Genomic DNA, 12,617 nt, shown 5'->3' on the forward strand with positions numbered 1-12,617 from the left:
AAAGACAGAATGCTTATTGCTAATGTGAATACTTTGTCTCACCACAGGGCTTTGAAGTGGATGAAACAAACCTAGTTCCAAAAAAAAATAATAATAATAAATTAATTAATTAAATTGAACTCTGAGTGTAGGCGAGTTATTTTAGAAGAAGCTAGAAAGTGACAAACAAGAAGTTGTGCAAATACAGTGAAAAAATCTTCTCCCAAGTATGATTAAAATTAATTGAGATGTAGCGGTGGATAAAATTAATGTGTACTTATGCTTTGGCATCATAGCTCGGATTCAAAAGGTTATGTATTAGCTGCACTCAGTATCAATAAAGTTATATTAATAGAACCGGTCGTAGCGGAAGCCTTAGCAGCTTTATATAAGTAGTGTAGCTTAGTAGTAGGGAGTTGGGCTTTAAGGAAATAATATATAGTGTGAATCCTATTAAAGCAAATGGCAAGAATTGGGCCGAAGTTGGCTGTATTGTTGACGGGATTTGAGACGTTTTAAATCAGTTTAGAAATTGACAAATTTTTCAAGTAAAGAGAGAAGTCAGCTGTGCTGCTCATGGTTTAGCTAAAATAGCGGTAACCGATGTCATAGATCAAGTTTAATTAGAAGAAATATCGAATAGTGTCCATAATACTGAAATAGAGTTAGAGAGCATTATGTTCCCTCCTAATGATTATCAAAAAAACTACAAAATCTGTTTTAAAAAAAATAAAAACGTTGGCTTACAAAAAGAAAATGAAAGCCAATGAGAAAATAATCTAGGAAGATCAAACTGAAAAAAAAAAAAAAAAAAAAAGGAAATGAAAAAAAAACTATTAGTTAATGGAGAAAATCCAAATATTTTATTTAATTATATGCATATTTCTTTTCAAATTTATACGCTATATATTTCTCATTGAAATTTCTATCTAAACTCCTTAATGGGTAGTTTTCTGCTTTGGGTAAAACCGTAAGTATCTTTAAATGGCTAAATTATCTTTGTCCCTTTGATGCTTCAGTGGTCTCCATACCTCAGATTTCTCTTGCACCGAAAGAAAAAAAAAGGAAAATATATATATATATATATATTAAAAGTCATTTGTCCGTGAAGTTATGGACTAACAGATTATGGATTTGCGCGTGCTAACGTGCGCCAGTGCTACCGTTTATATATTACGCACTCACACACACATTCAGTCACCAAGTACTTTCAAATTGTCAAACAGAGGGGCATTGAAGGCAGGGTAAATCTGCATACTTCTTTCTGTGATAGAGAGAAACAGAGACAGAGAGGGGGATGGAGAGGGAGAAGGAAATGAAGCAATCAAAGTTCAAGAGGATTTGTGTGTTCTGTGGGAGTAGCCCAGGAAAGAAGAGCACTTATAGGGATGCTGCTATTGAGCTTGGCAGGGAATTGGTAATGTCTTTCTTCAATGGCTCTGTTTTTGTTCTATTTGGTTCTTCTTTCCTTCTTTTAATGTTTCTTTTCGTTTTTGTGTTCCAATCTAATACCCTGCCCTCTTCCCCCTTCTTTTCAAGTTTCAACTTGACTCTCCAATAAAAGTTGTTTACCGTCATGAAGTTTTCAAGGATCAGGCAAACAGCTGCTCAAAATTATCCACCACAACTGCAGTTTTCATTGGATTTCTGAAAATGGGATTCATGGATTTCTTCAATTTAATCACGATTTTCATTTTTTCCCCAATTGATTTTTCGTGAAAATTAGTCGAATGTTGGAGCTTCGTTCTTCCATATGGGATGGTTTCTTGAAAATACTATAATTTACCATGTTCAACCAGAAGCCTCTGTTTCTGGTACTCTCTAAATATAAGAGTACAAGTCCTCTGTTGAAAAGTGATTGATTTTCTTCACTTTTTTCTCCATAAAATGAGCTTCAAGTTTTTACCCAAGTTTCTCTTTTTCGTGCCATTTTTTTCAGTAGAGTCACTCATGGGGGGGTACTGTAATGTCTGGTTTGTGACAGGTCTCAAGGAATATTGACCTAGTTTATGGAGGAGGGAGTGTTGGTTTGATGGGTTTGGTTTCCCAAGCTGTCTATAATGGTGGTCGCCATGTCATTGGGTGAGCATCCTCCTCTTAAATTCTTTGGGAAGTAATTGGTAAAATGGGTCAATTTCAAGTAAAAGATATATATATATATATATATATATTTTTTTTTCTTTTCTGGTTTTGTTGATATTGTGGGCATAATATTCATGTGGACTAATATTTTCTATTTTGTCATGTTATTGTCTGCAGAGTTATTCCCAAGACGCTCATGCCTAGAGAGGTATGTTTGGTTGCTACTTAATTCTTAATATAATCCTTTAAACTTGAAATCATTTTATTCTGACAAAAGAAAATTTGAAAATGACTGAACAGCCACACAGAAAGAGGGACCATTATCCTTCTCTGTTAAAACTTTTAAATCAAATTTCTTTCTTTATTTTCCTTTTGTGGTAGCTACATTGACTTGAATTTCTACCTTTCCTTTGTTATCTTCAACTTATGGATTTCACAAATTGTCCCATTTGGGATTTTCTTGCTTTCCCAAATTATGATCTTCACTCCACCTGACCATCCATCTATCTATCTGGAGGTCTCTCTCACACCCACATGTTGGATTACTCTCTCATTTTGTATGGCTTTCCTCGGCTTTCATTTCTTGTCTGCCGAGGAATTGCCGAGTAATATGATATTGGATTGGGCCCTACACCATTTGGAAGGCTCAGAGTTGTGTCTCTTTTGTTTGTGTGCTGAGTTTGCAGATAACTGGAGAGCCAGTGGGGGAAGTGAAGGCTGTGGCGGACATGCACCAAAGGAAGGCTGAGATGGCCCGGCAGTCTGATGCCTTTATTGCCTTGCCTGGTTTGTGTCAAATCATTCTTATTGTATATAATTTTATTTTCTTTCACAAAATCAGCTGAAATAAAAGAAATAGAAAATATTAATTCGTAAATACCAGGGAGTAAACAGCTAGTTTCTATTTACAAAGTCAACTAAGTTGTTAGATGCTGCTTTTTATATGATAATCAAAAGTTATTTACACACCAAGGTAGAAGAGACTTTGGGAAAGTGTTTTGTTTTCTTTCGATAATATTTACCCAAGATTTAGATTGTTCAAATTTTGTCCCATTTGTTTTCCGTGGACCGTACAGTTGTTCAAACAACTCTTCCGGCTAAAAAAGGAAATTACCTTAACCTTAATGTTTAAAACATGTCGGGAGAGATTGGGTGAAAAATAATAATAATTATTATTATTTTATCTTTATTATGGCACAAAGTGACAAGAATAGGTTTGGTTTCGATTTCTAATAAAAGTATGGTATAAAGTGAGGGATACCCATAAATTATAATTAGGGAGTAACCCTCAAAACATCTGGTATTGAAAATTAAAGATGTGTTTGGTAAACTTTTTTGTTTGAGTAGTAATAAGAAGTTATTGATTTGATATAAAGGTGAAATAAAATATTAACTTTTGTAAGAGAAAAGTGAAAAAAGTAGTTTTGAAAATATGTTAGTTTTTTTTTTTTGGAATTGAAAAAAGAGGAGGGGAAGGGGAGGAGGGTTTTTTTTTTTTTTTTTTTTTTTTGTGAAGTGAAAGAAGATTATTGTAAACTCTTCTAGATTTCTACCAAATCCTCCTCTCACCGGCTTTAATCACTCTTTAGAAGCAGACTGGGCTTTTTGTTTTCAACTCTAGGCCTAGATAGTAGGCTCCACCCAGTTTTGGGCCCAACTCACTCCATGACTGCATTCTATATCTTTTCAATACAACTTGTATTGGATGGGGCCCAAACCCGGAAAAGTTTGATTGTGCTGATAAATAGTATGGGTTGGGCCCAAGTGGGCCGCAGCCTTCTAAGGGAAAACCAGCATTTCTAGGTCAGGATAGTTACGTGGGGGAAGCCATGGCTTTACTCCTCTGTTTCATACGGAGTGAAAATTCTTTTTATTTTAAACCCAAAATGTTTTTTAATATGATTTTTAGGAATAATTTTTTAATACATTTTTTTTTTACGTGCTTGCATGACAAATTGTATGCCTGTTTCTCTATGAAGGTGGTTACGGGACTCTTGAAGAGCTTCTTGAAGTGATAACCTGGGCCCAGCTTGGCATCCATGATAAACCCGTAAATATTTCAAACATTTTGTATTCATCCTAAATAATTTAATAATATCAACAATTTTATTAAATAAGTTTGAATAAGAAAAAAAAAAAAAAAAAAAAGACTAAAAAGAATTCTCTCTCTCTCTTCTGTGATTCATGTAGGTGGGATTGCTGAATGTGGATGGATACTACAACTCCTTGTTGTCATTCATCGACAAAGCTGTAGAGGAAGGCTTCATTAGTCCAAGTGCGCGTCATATAATTGTTTCGGCCCCCACTCCAAAGGAGCTTGTTAAGAAATTGGAGGTAAATTTGTTTATTTATGTCCTATATAATGTTAAATTACCAATTATTACAAAAGTTGAAGTTAATAAGAAGAGGTATATTTAATTATTTAATCAATACTTTAACATATAATATGTATACATGAAAAAGCAAATTATTTTCTATTGTTGGTAATGTTTCTAACATTTAGAATTTGCACTACTCTGTTTCAGGAGTATTTTCCACGCCATGAAAGAGTTGCTTCAAAGCTAAACTGGGAGATTGAACAGTTAGGCTATACTCCAAAATGTGACATCTCAAGGTGATGAATGGATGATGCATGAAGTCGAGTTGAGGAGGAGGAGGAGGCTTTTGGTGAAGAAAGGGACTAATTTTAGACGATTACAAATTTCCTTTGAGGGGATTCCCATTTTTTTTTTTTTTTCCTTTCCTTAGGGTAAACTACAAGAATTTGACATCAAAATATGTAGCTAGACTATTCTCTGCAATGGGAATTGGGAATTTATGATGCACCTTTTGGTTTCCTGAAGCAGGTAATAGAGAAGAAAAAATTTAGTGTTACAACAATATGTGTTGGATTAATCTTTGTTGTGAATTCTAAACTGGCTCTCCATATTTTCTGAATTTTCTTTTCATTTATCCCTTCTCCTAGTAGTGACACATGCAGCACAAGTTCAAACTACATAAATAGGCTTTAAATATACGATAAACTTTTACCCCATCTACACTTTCATCTTTAAGTATGATTCACTGCAAACACAGACCTACAAACTATCAATTTGTTCGTGTCGGAAAGCTAAAATGCATCGCATGCAAATTTACATCACTACAAAAATTCCCAAGTTTAGTGACGTGCAGCATAGGGTCATTTTAACAAAACCCTATGTTGCATCATTTTGTGATTACAATGACTAAAAAAAAAAAAAGGAATTAGTGATGTGTTTACAATGTAGGTGTTTTTGACACGTCACCAAATGGTGACGTGTGAGAAATTGACACGTCACCAATTCAAAAAAATGAAAAAATATTTCCGAAAAGGGAAAAAAATTTTGGAATTAAAATAAAGGTAAATATATTATAAGTCTCTGACTCAACCTATCAAAAATAAAAGTTCCCTAACTTTTTTTTTTCAAAAATTTACTCATTGGGACAATCGAAATGCCAATAAAATCTCTACCATCAAAATTTTTTAACTGTCGTTAGATTGGTTGAAACGTACTGTTTTACTACGTTAGTATAGCTAATTTTTTATTAATTTAATTTAAAAATTAAATCTTAAAAAACAAAACCATCTCTGGCAACGTTGATGGCAAGGAAGCAACCAAAGTGGTGATGTGTGCACAATCACACGTCACCAATGGGTGACATGTCATTTTGGCACGTCACCACTTTGATGATGTGTCACATTGACACGTCACTCAGTGGTGACGTGTTATTGTGGCACGTCATCAAAGAGGTGACATCTCGAAGAAGGCAAGCCCACCTCCTAGCAGGAGAATGGCAATCAAAGCCAATTCCACCACCTTTCAGTCAACTGAAAGAGAAAATCGTCGGTTGAAGCAGAAGGAGGAAAGGTTGAAGCGGAAGGAAGAAAGGAAGGAAAGGTTGAAGCGAAAGCCAATTCCACCATGTTCTTGGTATTGGGTGTTCTTAGTCATGGTATTCCTCCTGTGATCAGGAGGAATCACACTTGTCAAGATTTGGCTGTCTCTTTCACTAGTCTATATATATACACACACAAAGAGACAACCAAATCAGAAATGCATATCTATAAAAAAGATATTGTCAACAAATTATGAAGACTCATCGAAGATAATTGAATAAAATAACATGTATGTTACATTTAAATATTTAACAATAATTAAATTTTATTGAATTATTTATTTATTTCTTTTGTCAGTTATATTTTTTAATATTTTTCATCTATTTTTGTTCAACTTTAATTTTTTTTTTATTCATTCATAAAAAATTAAAAAAATTAAAAAAAAATCTTGACCCTCTAAACAAAAATTCTAGCTCCACCACTAGGGGCATCCATGTTCTTGGGCATGGGGGCTGTGCTCCCATTATTTTTCCTTTTCTTTCTTTGTTTTCTTTGTTCCTTTCTTTGTTTATTTGTTTCTCATTTTTCTTCATTTATTCCTACCTTTCTTGCTTGATTTATTTGTTTCTTTGATTCTCCATAGAGGGAAGAACGTTTATTCAAGGGTCACTATTGGCATCGGTAAGTTCTTAATTTTTGGGACTATGTTATATACTACAAGTTTCAAGGCTGTTGCTCACCATTGGTAAGATTCTCTTTAAATATGATAATCTCCACCTCTAATGCCATTAGTGGTTTTAAATAAATATTATATTAATCCCGTAGTGATGCCCGTTTTAATTTATGTGGTAACGCTACATAGCCATAAGAGCTTATCACCACTAAGATCTCAATAAGAGCCCATGACCAATGAAATCTTAGAAAGAGTAATAGAGATTATGTTATATTATTTTATTACATCTAACAGTAAATAGAAAGGAATCCTAAAAGCCTAAAAAATTATTGTATTTTTTCTTTTTAATGAAAAATGAAAAGGAACTAATATCTTTTTTTTTTTTTTTTTTGATCCATGTTCATCCGTAATATAAGGTTCTCATATTTTTACTTTACTAGTAATAGGATGACATCGCAGATATAGAAAGCATTGCAAAGCTTTCTTCTTAATAATAGTTTATTTTTCGACTACGAGTTATTGATGTAGACCAGATGGCTTGGGGGTATTTAAGGAAGACCCGAACAGATGACGGCGTGAAAGCACCCCAAAAGATGATGACGAGGTCCCAGACTCGGGCAGCAGCAGGGTCCTCTGGAATTGCGATCGATCGCACAATAGCTGCGATCGAGTGCCCAAGTTCGGGATTTAAGATGATAGTCCTTGGAACTGTGACCGATCACCCCCTGTGATTGCGATCGATCGCACGATCGAGCGCATCCTTCTCAGGTAGTGCGATCAAGCGCACCTGACTTGCGATTGAGCGCACTCGGTCCTATCTGTTCCACAAAATGGACATCGGAGACACTTATCATAGTTTTAATCATTTGTTTTAAACTAGGTTTCATTGTTAGTTGTTATTTTATCTTATCTTTCAGTTTGTTAGATCAGATTAGGTTCTTTAATAGTCTTCTATTTGGTTTAGTTTTCTTTTATAGACTTCTAAACCAATTTTATTTCGTTGTTATTTTAGAATTAGGAGTTTTGGGCTATAAATAGATTCTTATAGCCTGTAACAATTTAGTTCTTGTTGTTTGTTTTGTTTATCAATAAAGATTACTCAGAGTTTGAGTTTCTTCATTGATTTCCTTAAAGCATAGATAGTCTCTATTGTTTAAGAAGATTTCTTTGATTCTTGTGATAGTCTCACAATCTTAGAAATATTTACCCCTTCAACTTGCTGTTTTCTTGTTCACCACAATCCTACGCATAAGACCAAACCACAGATTTAGTATTGCTATACGATTGTTCATAATGCACCCAATAGAAATGAATAAATTTATGTTTTGACCATGAGGTTGAAAAGTGGTATTTTTTGGAGCTATATTTGATATCAACAAATGTCACATAAAGAAGACAAATAAATTTTTACTATATAGTGCCTTAATTTGTCTCCCAATATTAATTAGTAGATTAAGAACAAAAGCATATACTCCCCTTTGTAGTTAAAATACACATGCGCCATTGAGATTAACTCTTACATAGGGTTCTTTTTGTTGTACATTATATGTACTCACTTTTATAATGTTATGCTTTATACTATCTGATCACTTATGTAAAAATTTAAATGTGCCCATGTGTATGGATTTAAATATAAATCTTTTGTTATAATCAATTTGTCTATATGACATTGAGTTTTTAATGTTAAATATTATACAGATATATTTATTAATATATGAAACTTTGTATATAAGAGAAAACATTTTGTACAGACAGTATAGCAACAAAAGTGCTAGACCCTCTAACAGGGATTAGCTTAATAAATTTTGAGGTATAAGGCAACAAACTTAAGTATGACATTTTTTATATTTAAATATTTAATTAAAATAATTTTTAAAGGTAATTACATTTTACCCTCACGAACTACTCTCATTAAATAATAGAAATACCCTCAAATAAAAATATATATATCAATATTAAAACCTTAAAGAAACTAAAAAAGAAATGGATAAATGCAAAATCTATCTATGTGGTTGGCTTAAATTACAAATCTCTTCATGCATATATAAAATAATAATAATTCAAAGATCATCGAGTAAGCAAAAATAACAATTTAGACCCTGTTTGTAATTACGTTTGAGAGATAAAGCTTTTAAGTAAAAAAAGCTATGAATTTTGGAAAAAAAAAAAAAAAAAAGCTTTATTTTTAAGCTTTTATCAAAAATGTGTTTTACTCATTTTTACATATATACCTTTTATTATGTACATAAAATATACAAACATCTAACTTGTGATTAATTCTTAGTGAGCCTACATTGTGTAGTTTGCCATAGCATAGTGTAACTTTATTTTATTTTATTTTTTATAATTTCCACTGCAACTCTCATGTGTTATGTGTTCGTGGAACTATGTACGTGATACACATATTTAGATAAGCAGTAAGTCATAAATTAAAATAAAACATGAAATAAATTATAGAAAAATTACAACAATTGATAGATATTAATAGATAAATTACAACAATCAAAGGTATAATATGCGAATTAATATAAATGTTTCCACATGTTAGAATCTAAGCTTTTTGTGGCTGTGAGTGCGTGCATATCTATGTGCATGTAATATAGCCGTATGTGTTTGTCACATATGAGACTAATTTGATTGATTTGAAAAGGTTGGTGTGATTAGACGGTGGAGATCAAGGTGAATTAATCTCTCTCCTTTTTGGTGTTTAACACCAAAACAATGTCATTTTGGTGTTAAACACCAAAACGGTGTTGATCGAAATTGACGGTGTTGATCGAATCCTATAAATAGCCGTACAGTACAGGCCAAGCGTCATCTCTCTCATCTCTTGCTCTTACACTTTGTGAATTTCCTACAATGTTTAGCCATAACACCCCAAGAAGGCAAGCCCCGCCTCCTAGCAGGAGAATGGCAGTCAAAGCCAATTCCACCACCTATCGGTTAACAGGAAGAGAAAATCGACGGTTGAAGTGGAAGGAGGAAGGAAGAAAGGAAAGGACTGTTGAAATGGAAGCCAATTCCACAATGTTCTTGGTATTGGGTGTTGTTAGGCATGGTATTCCTCCGGATCATAGGAGGAATCATACTTGTCAAGAAGTGGCTGTCTTAGACACTTCTTGTTAAGATTTGGTCTTCTCTTTTACTAGGATATATATAAAGACTACAAATTCCGAAATGCATATCTATAAAAAAGATATTGTCAACAAATTATGAAGACTAATCGAAGATAATTGAATAAAATAATGTGTATGTTACATTTATATATTTAACAATAATTAAATTTTGTTGAATTATTTATTTATTTTGTCAGTTATATTTTTTAATATTTTTCAACTATTTTTTGTTCAACTTTAATTTTTTTTTTCATTCATTAAAAAAAAAAAAATCTTTACCCCTTGAACAAAAATTTTGGCTCCGCCACTGAGGAATACAAATTCTCTGGGAGAGCGTCACACTTGTCAAGAAGTGGCTGTCTTATTTGTTTTCTTTCTCTTGTTTCTTTGTTTTCTTTGTTCATCTATCTTGTTTATTTGTTTATCATTTTTCTTCTTTTCTTCCTACCTTTCTTGCTTAATTTGTTTGTTTCTTTGATTCTCAATGGAGGGAAGAACGTTTATTCAAGATCACTATTGGCATTAGTAAGTTCTTAATTTTTGAGACTGTGTTATATACTACAAGTTTTAAGGCTGTTGTTCACTATTGGTAACATTCTCTTTAAATAAGATAATCTCCACCTCTAATGCCCAAATAATATTAGATGTTTTAGATAAATATTACATTTATCCCATAGTAATGCCCGTATTAAAATATGTGGTAACACTACATAGCCATAAGAGTTTATCATCACTAAGATCTCAATAAGAGCCCATGACCAATAAGATCTTAGAAAGAGTAATCGAAATTATTTTATATTTTTTTATTACTTTTTTTAAATGAAAAATGAAAAACAACTAATATTTTATTTTTGTTACCTAGAAAAATTAAAATAATAGCTTTTGGTAAATAAGTTGACAATGCATATGATATTATTACCACTGAACTTACAGCAATTTTTTAAATAGCCGGATAAAGTTTAAAGTATGCTAAAGTGATACATGTGTCAAAAATGCCACTTTCTATATTTTTTTATTTTTTTTATATATTCCTATAATACCCTTATTCTCTTAAAAACTAAAGTAAAAAAAAAAAATTAATAAAATAAAAAGAGTATAAGAAAACTCTTCTAATCTGGAAAGAAAGAAAGAAAAAAGAAAGTGCAAGTCCTTAACAACCACAAAGCAGATTGGGCTCGAGAATGAAGATCAAGAACCAAATAGTTATTCTTTTCGCCCATCTTGAATGAAGAAAGGCAAATCCAGCGTTTGGGGCCTTCTTCTTCCATTGTTCGGATTGAATAAGCCTTTGTCTGCTCAGTGAGGGCCTACTGATCCTCACATTCCCATCACCATTACCTCGCACAAAACAAAACACTTCTCTTACTATATTCATGATAATTCTATAACGCTTAAATAGGCTGACCTTGGTCCTTATATAGGACAGTTAACCACTTAGCATTTGACGCGTCCATTAATTTCATAATATTATGCAAGATACCCTTCACCAATTTATCACTAATTAACCCGATAAGTCCATGAATCATCAATGCATTATCATATACTCACCAAAACTTCAAGAAATACATATCATTCCAACCATCTAATCATAGAAAATTAACAACTGGTTTCCAAAACAATCTTCACTACTCATAGTAATTATCTTACAATCAGCTTCTAAATACCTTGGTGGTATCCCAATTTGCCATCTTAGAAATCAAAGCTATATATAGGCCTAAGAATATAAATATGAACTCTTTTTATTGTAGTTTGAACCATGATCAACTAAAACTGCTATCATAATTCATAATTAACCTAAAGTGGTTGCGTTGTAGAGACTAAACCTTGAAACGTGTATGTCGTTGGTCAGCATCATGGGTCTCATGATGCATGTGCCAACTACCATGATAGTGAGCCGCTCCTCTTGAACAGTAATCATAATCATAATTCGCATGATGACTTTGAATACGTCTGATCTGACTTAGCACCAACTGAAGCATATGTGATTCCATAAAATTTGAAAATTGTACATTGATTGGTTCGTTGTTATTTATTTATACATTGAACTTTAACTGTGGTATATTGTACATGAAATTAAATTATACATTGAGTAACTGGTATATATTTCATTTTTAAACATGTGAGTCATTTATATATGTTGGTACATATTTAGTTATTGTAAATATTAATTGGGTGCGTAATGTATTTCACAGGTTGGTATGAGTTATCGGGGGAAGACAAGAGCATGAAGGCAAGCGCCTGTGTGAGTCACTACAAGAGCATATGCGTCGGGATCGTACAACCTGAATGATAATGAGGCATAGGACATTGGCATGTTAAGGATGCAAGAAGAAGGGTATCGACTAGACTTTGTCTTCAATATTAAAGATGTTCCAGGCTATGCGTACCAGCCAGACACGTCTGGCCGTATGCCATCACCGCCGACATTAGTGACCTAGCTAAGGTTGTTTCCGCACGGCCGTTTTGATCCTACTCTGCATGACTCGGGTGCATCCATTCCGATACCACACAGCAGTGCGGGCGTGGATAATATTGATGATTCACAGGCCCCAGAGGACATGGCTGATGGGACTAGTGCCACGCAGCCCGATGACCCTTATCGGCAAGTGTTGGGTCTTAACCAGGTCCGAACGATAGATATGTATATATGGTAGTCACATATATATATGTTAGTATTCACTTTCAAATAACATCGGTAGTCATTCATGTGTTAAACATCAATACAAATGGAAGCAATAATTTTGATGTGTTGACCATTACTGACTCGCACAAGTTGTGGGGGATCCCCGATGGGCAAAGGGTCATGTGCGAGTATAATAATGCATGGTAGCCCATAGGACTAAGCGGGTCAAAATTTAGACAAATAACCGGAAAGATTGTGAGGAGTGGAGCTTATGTTAGGATATGCGAC

The 12,617-nt window shown here is 33.4% G+C and overlaps 1 protein-coding gene across 1 annotated transcript; it reads left to right on the forward strand.

Annotated features, from left to right (window-relative positions):
* Positions 1 to 1,189: 1,189 nt before the first annotated feature.
* On the forward strand, positions 1,190 to 4,902 carry LOC132163550 (cytokinin riboside 5'-monophosphate phosphoribohydrolase LOG1). The gene is made up of 7 exons (XM_059573870.2): positions 1,190 to 1,396; positions 1,964 to 2,061; positions 2,239 to 2,269; positions 2,748 to 2,847; positions 4,041 to 4,111; positions 4,252 to 4,395; positions 4,587 to 4,902. Exons 1-7 carry the CDS (start codon positions 1,277 to 1,279, stop codon positions 4,677 to 4,679), a joined length of 657 nt encoding a protein of 218 aa, XP_059429853.1. The 5' UTR covers positions 1,190 to 1,276; the 3' UTR covers positions 4,680 to 4,902.
* Positions 4,903 to 12,617: the final 7,715 nt, after the last annotated feature.

This window comes from Corylus avellana, chromosome 8 (genome assembly GCF_965113065.1).
Source record: "Corylus avellana chromosome 8, dhCorAvel1.hap1.2, whole genome shotgun sequence".
Classification (NCBI taxonomy): domain Eukaryota; kingdom Viridiplantae; phylum Streptophyta; class Magnoliopsida; order Fagales; family Betulaceae; genus Corylus; species Corylus avellana.

Bases quoted from the DNA above. Each gene is read 5' to 3' on its own strand.
- LOC132163550 (XM_059573870.2), top strand. From the start codon at position 1,277: ATGGAGAGGGAGAAGGAAATGAAGCAATCAAAGTTCAAGAGGATTTGT. The intron at 1,397-1,963 runs GTAATGTCTTTC...GGTTTGTGACAG, and splicing joins TTGAGCTTGGCAGGGAATTG to GTCTCAAGGAATATTGACCT. The intron at 4,396-4,586 runs GTAAATTTGTTT...ACTCTGTTTCAG, and splicing joins AGCTTGTTAAGAAATTGGAG to GAGTATTTTCCACGCCATGA.